We start from the raw sequence: 13,665 nt of genomic DNA, 5'->3' as shown, positions 1-13,665 counted from the left end.
GGGTGGAATTCCATTCCCCAACGCTGTTCCCAGTCAGACAGGGTGTTGAGGTCTCGTTGGAGCATTTTACAGTCTTGGATTGTCTTGATGGTGGAGTAGACTATACAGTCATCAGCGAACAATCTAATATTGGCCTTGATGTTCTGAGGCAGATCGTTGATGTAAATCAGAAATAGGATGGGGCCTAGAACTGTCCCCTGTGGGACTCCGCTGATGACAGGTGCTGGCTCAGATTTTTCGCCGTCAACTACGACGATTTGGGTGCGGTCAGAAAGGTATGCCTTGATCCAGTCTAACGTCGATCCTCGTATACCATAATGGTCTAGCTTACGGAGGAGGCGTTTGTGGGGGACCTTGTCAAAGGCTTTGGAGAAGTCCAGGATTACCATGTCGGTCTGCTGTCTGTTGTCCTGGTTTTTGGCGATGTCTTGGAACAATGTTAGCAGTTGAGTTTCGCAACTCCTTCTGGCTCTAAACCCATGTTGTGCGTTGTCAAGTATTTCATGTTGGGTCAGATGGCGCATGATGTTGCTTGCTAGGATGTGTTCTTGCATCTTACAGCATATGCTGGTGAGGGAGACCGGTCTGTAGTTAGCAGCAGAGTTACGATTGCCCTTTTTGAAAACTGCTGTCACGTTCGCCATTTTCCAGTCGTCTGGTACACATCCATCTGCCAGTGATTTGGTGAAGATAATAGAGAGCAGGGGCGCGATCTCATCTGCGCACTCTTTCAACACTTTTGCTGGAATCTCATCAGGTCCTGCTGCTTTATATGGGTTGATGTTCTTCAGCAATTTGCGTACCCCTTCCTTGTCGATCGTGATCTCGGCCATTGCAGGGTAGGACACTCCCGATGGTGTTGGGATTTTGCTGCTTTTTTCTCTTGTGAAGACTGACTTGTACTGGTGGTTTAGAATGTTGGCCTTTTCTTTTGGGGATGCAAATAATCTTCCTTGGTCTCGAAGTGGAGATACCCCTGTACTGTCACGTCTGAGAGATTTGATGTAATTCCAGAATCGCTTTTGGTTGCTCCCTTTCAACTGCTCATCATCGCTTTTGGGAGGATCAATGATGTTGTTGATGTAAGTCCAGTATGCATGACGTTGTTCCCGCTGTACTTTGCCCTTCATCTGTAGGTACTGTCGTCTTACTGAGGGGTCAGATGAGGTTTTGCTCTTTCTAAATTTCCGAGCGAGTTTTCTTTTCATTGACTTGATGTGGGGGGTAATCCAGGGTTTATGGCTGGATTTGTTTCGGACAGTTTTTGAGGGGATGTGTTCCTTCACGAGGGAGTGGATTATGGTTTTAAACCTTTCCCAAAGTTCGCAAACGCTAAGCGTGGCTGATGTCTCGATGAAGGAGTCTTGGGCGTCAGACAATTTTTCTTTTATTATGTTGAAGTCTGCTTTTTGGAAATTTGGTACTATTCTGGAGGGATGTTTCGTGTAGTATGGTCGGAGAGATGACTCGATGAAGATTGCTTCATGATCCGACACTCCTGGCACGACTCTTGCATTGTTGATTAGGGTACTGTTGTTTGTTAAGAAAATGTCAGGGGTGGTAGCAGTGTCCTGAGTTATTCTAGTTGGTTCATGGATCATCTGTTCTAGATGCGCGTCAGCCGCTACTTGGAGGAGTTCTTTGCATATTTTGCCATCTTGTGCGTACTTGGGTACCAATCCAGCTTTCCAGTTGATGTCATCTGTTTCTCTCTCTCTAAAAGTGCTTCTTTTTCCCCTTTCTGTTCCATTTCATCTATTTTGCACCATTTTGTTCTGATTAGTATCTATGTCGCCAGAGCTTTTCAGGTATAATGACATTAAACATTTCACTGAGTGTTTCTCAAAGTTTTCAAGGATGACATATCTTTATCTTTTCTGCTATATGAATTCTCCTGTTCCTTTTGGGGAAATGTTGAAAGCAGATTTTGATATCACTTATTCTGAAACAAAAAAGGAAGAAAACACCAATATCACGACAAGTACTGAATTCAAATAGCAGAAAAATATCAGAATCATCTCCATATATTTACAGATGGATCTGTTCTTGATAACAAAAATGCTGGTGCAACTTTCTATATTCCTGCCTTTAAAGTTAAAAAATCTTACTTTATTGGAAAACATCTTTCCATATTCACAGCTGAGCTAATTGCTATTATACAAGCTCTGAACTACTTAGTGAGCCATTAGATAGTTTTCTCGAAAGTAGCATTCTTTGTTGATTCCAAATCAGTACTTTATGCTCTAGAATTATTCAGCCTTGAAACAAGACTTGACTTAGTTATTGAGGCAAATCATTTGGTACATTGTTTAAGGATTAAAGGGACTGAGGTCAATTTTTATTGGGTGCCTTCTCATGTAGGCATTAATGGCAATGAAGCTGCTGATAAAGCAGCTAAAAGAGGAACACAAGATTCAGAACAATCGACAAAAATACATGTCCGTCTTTCCGTAAAAGAGGCATACACTTTGTTAGAAAAATCAGCATGGGGTCGATTTCATAACCGATGGAAGTTAAAGTTTTTAAAACATAAAGGAACATTATTCCCCGAGAATATTATTAAAGAAAAGATACCGAATCCATCAGCTTGCTATACAAGATTAATAACCTCTACTTTCTTCCGTATACAACTTGATGCGCCGAAGACAAAGTATAGTAAAAATGTTACATGCATCTGTGGTAAGCAGTTCAGCTTGCATCATTGTTTGTTTCACTGTCAGCAGTTACATACCTTCTTGCCCAAGTATTTCAAAGAGAACAATAATTCTGCAGATGATTTTTGTAAAGTTATTTCTGACGAGGTTCTTATGGTCGAACTTTCACAGGCATTAGTTCATAGCCCTATTTCTACATTCCTTTAATGCACTTCAGAATTGTGTTAATGGTTTCTGATTATTATCAGTATTATTATTGAATTGTTACTGTTAAATGTAATTGCATGTTATGCATTTTACGGTAGTTTTCTAGTTTATCTTTTTTCTGTTTTCCTCTTCCCTGCCCCCCCCCCACCCCCCTCACATCCCCCTTTTTTCTATCTTTTTTTTTTAACTTCTAATATCACTGATAGTGAAAAGACGCTAAACTAAAGAACTAACACACACACACACACACACACACACACACACACACACACACATTTGTTTCAACAGCTTGAATACAGGATTACATATTTTGCCTGAATGTAATTTGTTGAATACCTTTTCTTTATTTGCATATTTTTTGTTATTCGTTTGTAATCCATAATTATATATAATCATTAATTTTTCTTCTCAGTTTGCGGAACTGTTCATTATTAATTTTATTTACTTTTATAGCTTGAACTGTGAAATATTAATAAATAAACCGCTTCTTCTTATTTCTTTATCAACCGATGTATTTATTTACCAAATCATTTATTTATATATAATCAATCATTTTATTCATTCATTATTCATTTATTTTAATTTTTCGTGTTTTGCAAGACCTCGTTTCGGTTCGGCTATTTTCCGATCTATAAACTTATGCAAGCTCAAGAACATGGCGTCCTCTACAGGTAAACAGGTCTAACTTTGTGTTAACAAATTTTGTTGTGTGAAATTATAATTGCACGAAATGTTGCACGTGTACTTAGAAACTGCAGTAAGCATCTAGGCTCAGGAAAATATGACGATCTTCATTTAAAGTCTGAATAATGGTTTATTGATGGTTGAACCGATGGCGATGTGTGACACTGACAGATTCAGTCGAAACAGTTCGGTTTGAAGTGACAGCTTTGTTGGTGTGAACTGCTGTCTACATTTAGAATAAGAAATGAGTAATTTATTGGCTGAGTTTTATATATCGAGGAAAAGAAAAGCACACACACACGCGAAAGGCTTGCAATGTTGCATGCAACGACTGTTTCAAACAGCGAGTGAAGTATTGAATTATTCCCCATGAATTCCAGAAAGCAGACGACATTCAATGTGATTCATAACGAAGGTGTGTGATTTCGACAGCGAAACGACAGCTTGATTCAAATGATGAACAGCTACCAGATACGGAAGAACGACATGAATGGAAGCTAATGGACGTTGTAGGCACTGACCTCTTAACTGACAACTTGCTTCACACACACTCACACACTGACTGACACACATGCAGTGATGCACACACACACACACACACACACACACACACACACACTGTGCATCATGGATATTTGAAAAAGGAAACAGTTTGTGAATGGGATCACGAAGATCATGGAGATGGCTTACAAAGCATTCATTCACCCACTACTCCCTTTCTGGAACTCAGTCAACATCAAAGATGTCACCGCCTTGGAGAAAGTGCAGAAAAGAGCAGCACACTGGGTCACTATCAGATACTGACAGACATCCTGCATAGAGTCCATGCTCTTGTTGCAGCATTGATAAAGTCAAACCCTTGAGGAAAGAAGAAGAAATCAACCTAGCCTCTCTACAAGATCTTCAATTGATTTGCTACAGTCAGTTCCAAGTACCTTCCCCCATTTTCGAGGACAACACGTGGCTACTGGAAAATCCCACGCCCACATCTAAGAAGATAGGCGTACTGCACCATATATTATTCTGCTTCCCATTGTAACATGTTCTTGTGGTGTCAGTGCAGTGTCAGATATTGAGATAGGTTCCTCCCCCCACCACTAAACCCCACCTTGTTGCCAGTGATGAGTATCTCCAACAGCCATGTCAACTGAGGTGAGTGTTCAGTGTTGATGCATTCTGTTTATCCTGAGTGTGTCTGGAACCAGGAATGGTTATTCTTTCCCTGTTCAGCTGTCAACTGGAACAACCTTACAGGAGGTTTTGGCATCCATCACTAGACTACTTGTGTCCTGGCTCACACCACCTCTGTGACCACTTCACTTCCCCTCCTATCATCCTCCTTCTTATCTCTGAAACTTCCAGTGTTATTTTATGTATAATGTAGATTAGGTCTGAAATTCAAAATTAAAATCAGTCAGTCTTACTCAGTTACTGAGTCTCTTACTCTTAGTCTTATTCTTACTGTTATATCTGTACATATGACTTAGTTTTACTTTTAGTCTTAGCTATATATAAGATATATCCCCCAAAATGTGACACTGACAGAGTTTTGAATTTAATGAAGGTGGCTATGAATCTCTAAGTACAAAATAATGGAGTCTCTTCATTTAAGATATTTGATGATATTTTAGTATTGATTATGATAAACTCCCCCATTTTTATATCTTTTTTTTTTTTTTTGGCTAATTAAAATATGTGCTCATGTTATAGATACTTAGTTATTTATTTTTGTAGTCCAGGATTTTAAAAAAAATAAGCTTTGTAAAATAGAACATACATCATTACGTGACTGAACAAATTATGACTCCTGCTGATCTATTATTAAAGGTAAATGAAATAATTATTTTTAAAAAAACTCTCATTTGAATCAGTTCATAATATGTTTAGGCCAGTCTGTTTTGTTGCAGTGCTGCGATTGTCGGGGGTCTTCAACCCGAGCTTGAGCCATGTATTCAGCCGTCAGTTAGCGTCCATCACCGTTCCTTCCCGTGTGATGTTCACTCAGGAGAAGGGAGCCGACAGTCACAGGTGGTTATATCCATTCTGTCAGAAGACATATGTCAGAAGGTTGTGTGCTCTGTTCGGACTAAATGGTACTGTTCTGAAAATTTCCATTTAATGGTTTTATTCCTACTTATCAGGTCACACACACTCTGTCCTTGTAAACGGCAACCAGTTTGTTCTGTCTGTGCTCAGATATGGGGTACCACAAGGTTCCGTCCTGGGACCTGTACTCTTTACAATGTACATACAACGTCTAAGTTTGATCATCCAGCAGTCTGTACCTCACTGTCATCTGTATGCTGACGATTCTCAACTGCATGATTCTACTATTCCCTCTGAAATTCCATGTTTAGCTTCTAAATTTAAAACTGGTATAGAAAATGTAGCAAAGTGGATGAAACAAAACAAACTAAAAATGAACGATGACAAAACAGAACTCGCGTTGACTGGTAATAAAAATAAGCTCAAGCAGATAAATACAATGTCTATCATTTGTTCTGGCATAGAAATTTCTTTTTCTAGTTCTGTCCACAATGTTGGTTTTTACCTCGATTCATCTCTCACGATGGAAACTCATGTGAACCACCTGTGTAAAGTTCTTTACTTTCAGCTTCATAAGATTAGTAAAATCCGCCCCTTCCTGTCTGTTGATGCCGCCAACAAACTTGCTGTTGCCTTCATTTTATCCCGCCTAGATTATTGTAATTCTCTCTTTGCTGGCCTTCCCAATGATAAACTCTACAAGCTCCAGAAAATACAGAATAGTGCAGCTCAACTTGTCCTCAAAAAGTCGAGGAGAGAGAGTGCTACTGCTCTCCTGCGGACACTTCATTGATTGCCTGTTCAAGCCAGAATTGAATATAAAGTTGCCTGCCTATGCTTTCAGTGCCTGAATTGTGATACCACACCCTCATATCTTTCTGAGCTTGTTAACCCGTACTTGTCAAACAGAACGTTGAGATCTCTTGATTCCTCCCAGCTAACTGTTCCCCAATACTTCCTTAACTCCTGTGGAAAGAGGTCATTTTCCATCTTCAGCCCAACAACTTTGAATTCTCTGCCTATTGCTCTCAGACAAACAACTCATATATATCTGCCTTGAAAGTAAATCTTAAAACTTATCTCTTTAAAAAAAATACTTGTCATAACTCAAATAGTGCTGTTGTCCCAGGCCCATGGCAATGTGAGTGTGTTGGGAGAGTAGAGAGAATGGGAGTAGGTAGGTGGATGGTGGTGGTGTGGTACGAAAGGGAGAATGACACGATTTTTACCCCTTTTATCTTTTCTATCCAAAATTTCATTTTACAGTTTTTACAAAATCTGTGGCATGCAGATTACAGTTATGTTCCTTTTTACATGTATGTATTTTAAGTGAAAATTGCTGTCATCTCAGCCGTTTAATCATGTGTGTCTGTGGGTGGGTGTTAGTGTGAGTGTTGGAGTGTAACAGTTGTAGTATTGATAGTATGTTACTTTGTGAGTTTAATGCATTGTGTTTTTTTTTTATAATATTAATGATTCTGTTTTTATGTTTGTACTACTTTTTTTGTATGCTTTCTTGTTTCACTTTAGGTACTGGATTGTAATTTGTTCAGCGCTTCGAGCTTGCTTATGCTTGTATTATAGCGCTATATAAAAATAAATTATTATTATTATTATTATGTAATAGCAGTATTTTCTACACTGTAAACATACTATGATTGTATAGGCTATACACTGCAGTCAGTCTAAATGAATGTGAGCATTTCAAAGTATATGATACTAGTGACAGATGGAAGATAGGTTTGTTTGTTTTTTCATTTGGTATATTATTATTTATTTATTATTTGAATCCCGTTTCAGAGTTATGTTTGGTTCAGGACACCATGGGTCATTTGACCAGTTCACCACAAAATCATTTTCAAAATTAATGGGTGAGGAAAAACAAACCTTGTTCCCACCCCTGGCACCCCCATCAAGCCATCCTACACCCCCAAAACGTGTAATTGAATTTGTACTTTATCCATCACAGTAGCTGGTATGTGAAATGGTTCTACCAGGTTATATATACCTTTGTGTGTATGTCACTATGTATGTCTGTGTGTGTGTAGACAAGTTTAATTCCATGTTTATATATACACAGGAAAAAAATCAAATGCACTTCAAATATAATGTTGTAAGTTGGGTAATGGAAACTCGAAGATACCCAGAAAGTCAAGTACAACTGCTCTAATGTTGAAAAACAAAAGTTCATTGAATGCACATAAAAGTGCTCTTTGTTCCTTACCACCCAGCTGTCATCTATAATATAATTCATCATCAGCTGCAGGACATACAGGGAGGCCTGACATAACACACAGTTATTGTTGCAGCCTGGTGCCGGTTCGTGAGAAAAGCACAGAAGCCAGCGCAAGCGTGGTGAAGCGCAAGCCATACTCCCCATTCCAGACCAATAACAAGGCCGAGTATGCCCTGGCCAGGGTGGATGACTTGCTCAACTGGGCTCGCAAGGTGAGCACACAGAGTTTGGGCAGTGTGGAGACTGTTGTGTGAGTGTCTTGCCCAGAATGTGACTCACTCTTCAGGCTGTGTTCAGAGTCGAGGAAGTCTAGGAAAAGTTATGGGCGAAAATTAGAGAATTATTTCCAGAGCTGGAAAAGTCTTTGCCCTTCAGGGTCTGGGATTGTCTTGGAATTTTGATAAAACCCTTGACCAGTACTTTAAACAAGAGTGTTACGCATAAGGCTTGTAATTTTATCAAAAACCCATGGTCAGTTCCATTCAAAATAAATTAGAGCCTCATGAAAAATAAAAAAAAAAATAAAAAAAGGAAAAAAAGTACTCATTTGAAAAAAACTAAAGTTGTGAACACTGAGCATCAGTACTAGGATATCCTCCAAATCCAGTCTCTTGTATCATTGGTGTTGCAGAGGAATTGTTTTTTAATTTGGGTTTGGCTTTGTGGTTGGTACAGAAAAATTTCCTGGTCTTGAAAGAGTCTGGAAATGTACAGAATTTTTTTGTAGTAAACATGTGTGAAGCCTGACGCTCTTTCTCTCTGCTGTCTATAGGACTGTCTCTTGTAATCAGTTACAGGATGTAAGATATATCCATATGATAGTCTTCTCCAACTATGACCATCAGAACAGCAGAGGAGGCAACTGCTGTCCCGACTATCTGGGCTAGAATTTAAGTGGAAAGTGTCTTGCCCAAGTTACACCCCCACTCTCTCAGCCAAGAACTTGAAGAAGGTTTTAGGACAGATGGCGTTGGGATGGTTCCCAAGACTGGAGCACTAAGTGCCAGTGCAATCTTGCCTCCTAGTTTGAGTCATAGTCCTTCACAAAAGACTAAGATGTAACTGTAAGATATACTGTATTGATATAATGGGAATCAAAAGAAAGCTCTCTTGGTCCCTCTATTATTATGTCTTTACTGTTGTCTGTCTCTCTCAACTGTAGGATCTATGGTACAATTGTGTATAGCATTATGGCAGTGATGTTTGGTTTTTTTCTTCTTTGAATAATTACTGTTTCAATCCATTATCTTCCGCATACATGTTTCTGTGAGTCCATCTGTCTGTCTGTGACAGTGTCTGGCCATTTGGTTTTCTATTGTAGAGTCAAAAGGAGTAAATCGAATTTGTTTATGAAAAGGGTATGATTCTTTTTAGTTCTCAAAAGCTATTTCAGCTCATCTTCTTCTTACTGCAGATTATATTGTAATAATAAACTTCATTGGTTAACCACAAGGTTCAGTAAATAAAAATCTCTAAGTTGACCAATTTGAGTATATATGCAAATGTAAAACAAAGATGATTTTATTCATATTTCATTAAAAATTTTACTTTTCTTTTTTAGAGTTCCATCTGGCCCCTTACTTTCGGGCTTGCTTGCTGCGCTGTAGAGATGATGCACTTTGCTGCTCCCCGCTATGACATGGATCGTTTTGGGGTGGTATTCCGTGCCAGTCCTCGTCAGGCTGACTGCATCATCGTCGCTGGCACTCTGACCAACAAAATGGCCCCTGCTCTGAGGAAGGTAAATCAGCAGACTTTTATGTTCCTGTACTCTCGGAACATCAGTTTTGTAGAAAATAGAATCACATTGGAACTTTCCGTATTGACCATATTTGATAATGGAAAATAATAATCTTGATTAATTTCTGAGAATGGAAAGTCATGGATTGTAATTCTATACTTGTTGGCATTTGAATATTAGAATTTTTCCACAGAATTTTGTTAAAGAAACCCTTTTGTTGCCATGCATTCTTTTATGTGCGCATGCTGCACACAAGAACTGGGGTTATTGTCTTGTCTGAAAGACTAGTACCTAGATCTCTGTACAAGGTCTAGTAGAAAGGGTATATATATATATATATATATATATATATATATATATATCCCAGATTGTGTATTGGACTTTAACCTGGGACACTCCCTTCTTAGGCACATTTTCACTACTCTAGGCCACTGCTTCATATTTCAAGCTCAGTATGAATGACTTTGAAAATGACGCTGATTTGTGTGTCCACTATATGCTACAGGTGTATGACCAGATGCCAGAACCTCGCTGGGTGATTTCCATGGGCAGTTGTGCCAACGGCGGCGGCTACTACCACTACTCCTACGCTGTTGTCAGAGGCTGCGACCGTATCATCCCTGTGGACATCTACGTGCCAGGTAAGCTGCCATGATAGGAAGCCAGTTAGATGACCTGTGTTGGTTTTACTGGGAAGGATGTTAGAAGGTTTTTTTAAACTGAAGTAGAAATCGACAGCAAATGACGTTACACTTCTGCAGTACTCCAATTCACTTACATATTTGGGGCTACAAGATGCATTTGTCCATAAGCCACACTCATTTATTTAAAAGAAAAAAATGTTTTAAAAGAATAGAAATAAGACATACTTGGATCATTAACTGCAACCCCTCCCAACGTCCCTCCCCCCCATTCCCCCCCAAAAAGAAACCTGAACTAAAGCAACATATAACATATATTGGAACAACAGAAATGACCCTCTTGGCATACTCATTTTGAACATCATTGTTATTTTCACTGGCACTGAAGACATAACGGCCTCAGATACAAACAGCATGTGTGATTCAAGGTCTTGACTATGCTCGTAGTCTGCAGAAGTAATTGGTGTGTTTTTCTTCTTATATAAAAGCTTCATTGTTGTCTATAACAGATTTTGTCTTCTGAGACTGTCAAAATCAGTTGTTCATCCCCACCCCCTCACCCCCTTTTTTTTTTTTTAATGCTATTCAGACATGTCTACATGTGCATAAGCAAAAGAAAAAAAGGGGGGGGGGGCAAATAGCTAGCCAACTAACATTTAAACAATTCATATGTAAGATTAAGAACATTGTATATCTTGCTCAAAGCATTAGAGCTACAGACTTGTTGATATCTAGAGTAGTTTAGCCCCTTTATTGACATGGTATTAAACTGTTTTAGTCATGTGTACCAAGGAAAAATTTTGCTTTTTCAGATAGGTACACAAGACTGTTCACTGCTTGTTCATTTATAGGTATTAGATAATTTTGGCCCGTTTTTTCCCTTTATACCTTTGGATATGTGATGTAACCATTTAATTTATTTTTGATGTCAGAAATTGTGATGAGAATGGATGTAGAAGCTATTTTGTTTATGACAATGACCATTCCTGAACATAAATTAACACAGATATTGCAGAACATAAAACCAGAAAAATATTGTGAAACTTTTTCAGTGTATATTCAACTTGAGAATGAAGATTTCTTACCCACAGTTACTGCCAGTAGATAAATTTGGTATGGTAGTCCATGAAAGACATTGGATACCAGAGTCCGGATTAGTATAACTTTCTCTCAAAAAAATTGAAATTGAACACGTCAAACTGACATCAGGAACAAAGGGAAGGAACTACATTTTCAAATTTATAAACCCTGGGCTGAACTTATGAACAGGAGTACTTCCCTTTCAGCTTTTCCAAAAGGAGGAAAGGATTTGCTGACTATTATGTATGAGATATGTGCACAGGCACATGACAACGGCAGTATTAACATCCCCCATGTACGTGTGTGAGATGCAGAACGTAGTTTCAGTTTCAGTAGCTCAAGGAGGCGTCACTGCGTTCGGACAAATCCATATACGCTACACCACATCTGCCAAGCAGATGCCTGACCAGCAGTGTAACTCAACGCGCTTAGAAAAAGCCTCCCCGGCGGGGAAGCGGGAAAGGCAGAACATAGCAATGCTAAAATCCCCCATGTACATGTGTGAGATGCTGAATGTAGCAATGTTTAACATCCCCCATGTACATATGTGAGATGCTAAACATAGCAATGTTAACATTCCCCATGTATGGTGAAATGCTGAACATAGCAATGTTAACATTCCCCATGTACATATGTGAGATACTAAACATAGCAATGTTGACATCCCCCATGAACATAGTTGTGGTTGTGATTGCATCCCCCATGTACATAAAAGAGGTACAGAAGATATTTGTTTTGTATTTAGATTTCTTTTTATGACAACAGATTTCTCTGTGTGAAATTCGGGCTGCTATCCCCAGGAAGAGCGCATCACTATACTACAGCGCCACCTATTTTTTTGTATTTTTCCTGTGTGCAGTTTTATTTGTTTTTCCTATCGAAGTGGATTTTTCTACAGAATTTTGCCAGGGACAACACTTTTGTTGCCCTGGGTTCTTTTACATGTGCTAGGTGCATGCTGCACACGGTACCTCGGTTTATCGTCTCATCCGAATGACTAGCGTCCAGACCACCACTCAGTGTCTAGAAGAGGGGGAGAAAATATCGGCGGCTGAGCCATGATTCGAACCAGCGCGCTCAGATTTTCTCGCTTCCTAGGCAGACGTGTTCCTCTATACAACACCCCCTGCGTTTCAGGCTGCCCCCCAACAGCAGAGGCCCTGCTATACGGAGTGCTACAGTTGCAGAAGAAGATCAAGCGCATGAGGACTCTGCAGATGTGGTACCGCAAGTAGTCACAACTTTCACCTGTGCTTCTCCTTGAGGATTTTAGTACAAGGACAATGGAGGCCATAGAGGCTTAATGACAAAACACTCTTGTCATTGTTGTGGTTTTGTTTGTGATTGAACGAATTTTACATGTGTTGGGGGCAGTGAAGTTTGTGACTGAGACAGATCCATTGACTTTAGGTTTGAAAATGCGAATAAGAATTAAAGTTTCATGTCTCTGAGAAGATGTTCATCTGGAACATACTTGTGTATTGATGATTTGAAAGTCCTTTCAGGAAAGTACCATCACCTGAAAACATTGTGCTAGAAAATGCTCTGGATCATTGTGAACTGAGTCAGTTAGTGTAAATAAACTAATATTGGTTATATCTCTCTTGTTATGTCTTGTATGAATTATGTGTGTATGTTCATTTGCAGGCATATGTATGTATGCATGATTGTCTAAGGTGTTAGTGTATTGTGTTTGTTCTCAATATTTGCTTGAATATTACTCAAGGTTTGGAATAAAATCGGAATATGTTAGATCACACACACACACATTCCTCACAACGCTTAGAGAATGCTCTATCAAAGAACTGGAAAAGGTAAAGAGAAACTCCCCACCCTTTATCCACAAGGTGCTGCTTACACTTTAGTCCTGGGTCTTACAGAAACATGTCTGCCACAGAATTGTCACTCACACACACACACACACACACATCTCTTTCATACTCTCTGTCTCTGTGTCTCTCTTTTTTTTTCTCTTTTTGTGTGTGTGTGTGTGTGTGTGTGTGCCCCGACTTCTTGGGTTGACCACCATTTTATTTTTGTATATAGATTCATGATGTCAATTCAGAATGTTAAAAAAACAAAAACAAACAAAATCTGAATGCAGTGAACATTAACAATAACAGATGTACGTCATTACAGCCCATTACACAATCAACTCAAAACAAGACAATAATCATAACCAATACCAGGCATTTCATAATTGTGTCATAGTAATCAACTGCAATTATCGGAAAAAATGACTCACACGAAAAAAGGCATACAACTTTTCATTTCCTTATTCAGGGAATAGGGAAAAAAAAAAAACTGACCCTCTCTCTTTTTTTGTTAGTGAAGGTGCTTTTCCTTCCATGTAAAACTGATATGCAAATACAGCAC

General features: G+C 39.0%; 1 protein-coding gene across 1 annotated transcript; it reads left to right on the top strand.

The window, feature by feature from the left end:
• The first annotated feature begins 3,497 nt into the window (after positions 1 to 3,497).
• LOC143281970 (NADH-quinone oxidoreductase subunit B-like) lies at positions 3,498 to 12,887 on the top strand. The gene is made up of 6 exons (XM_076587328.1): positions 3,498 to 3,532; positions 5,453 to 5,573; positions 7,901 to 8,039; positions 9,389 to 9,568; positions 10,074 to 10,209; positions 12,427 to 12,887. Exons 1-6 carry the CDS (start codon positions 3,517 to 3,519, stop codon positions 12,522 to 12,524), a joined length of 690 nt encoding a protein of 229 aa, XP_076443443.1. The 5' UTR covers positions 3,498 to 3,516; the 3' UTR covers positions 12,525 to 12,887.
• Positions 12,888 to 13,665: the final 778 nt, after the last annotated feature.

The sequence above is a fragment of the Babylonia areolata genome, chromosome 5 (assembly GCF_041734735.1).
Source record: "Babylonia areolata isolate BAREFJ2019XMU chromosome 5, ASM4173473v1, whole genome shotgun sequence".
Taxonomy (NCBI): domain Eukaryota; kingdom Metazoa; phylum Mollusca; class Gastropoda; order Neogastropoda; family Buccinidae; genus Babylonia; species Babylonia areolata.
The sequence above is the reverse complement of the archived record's forward strand: the minus strand, read 5'-3'. Positions and strand labels throughout refer to the sequence as shown.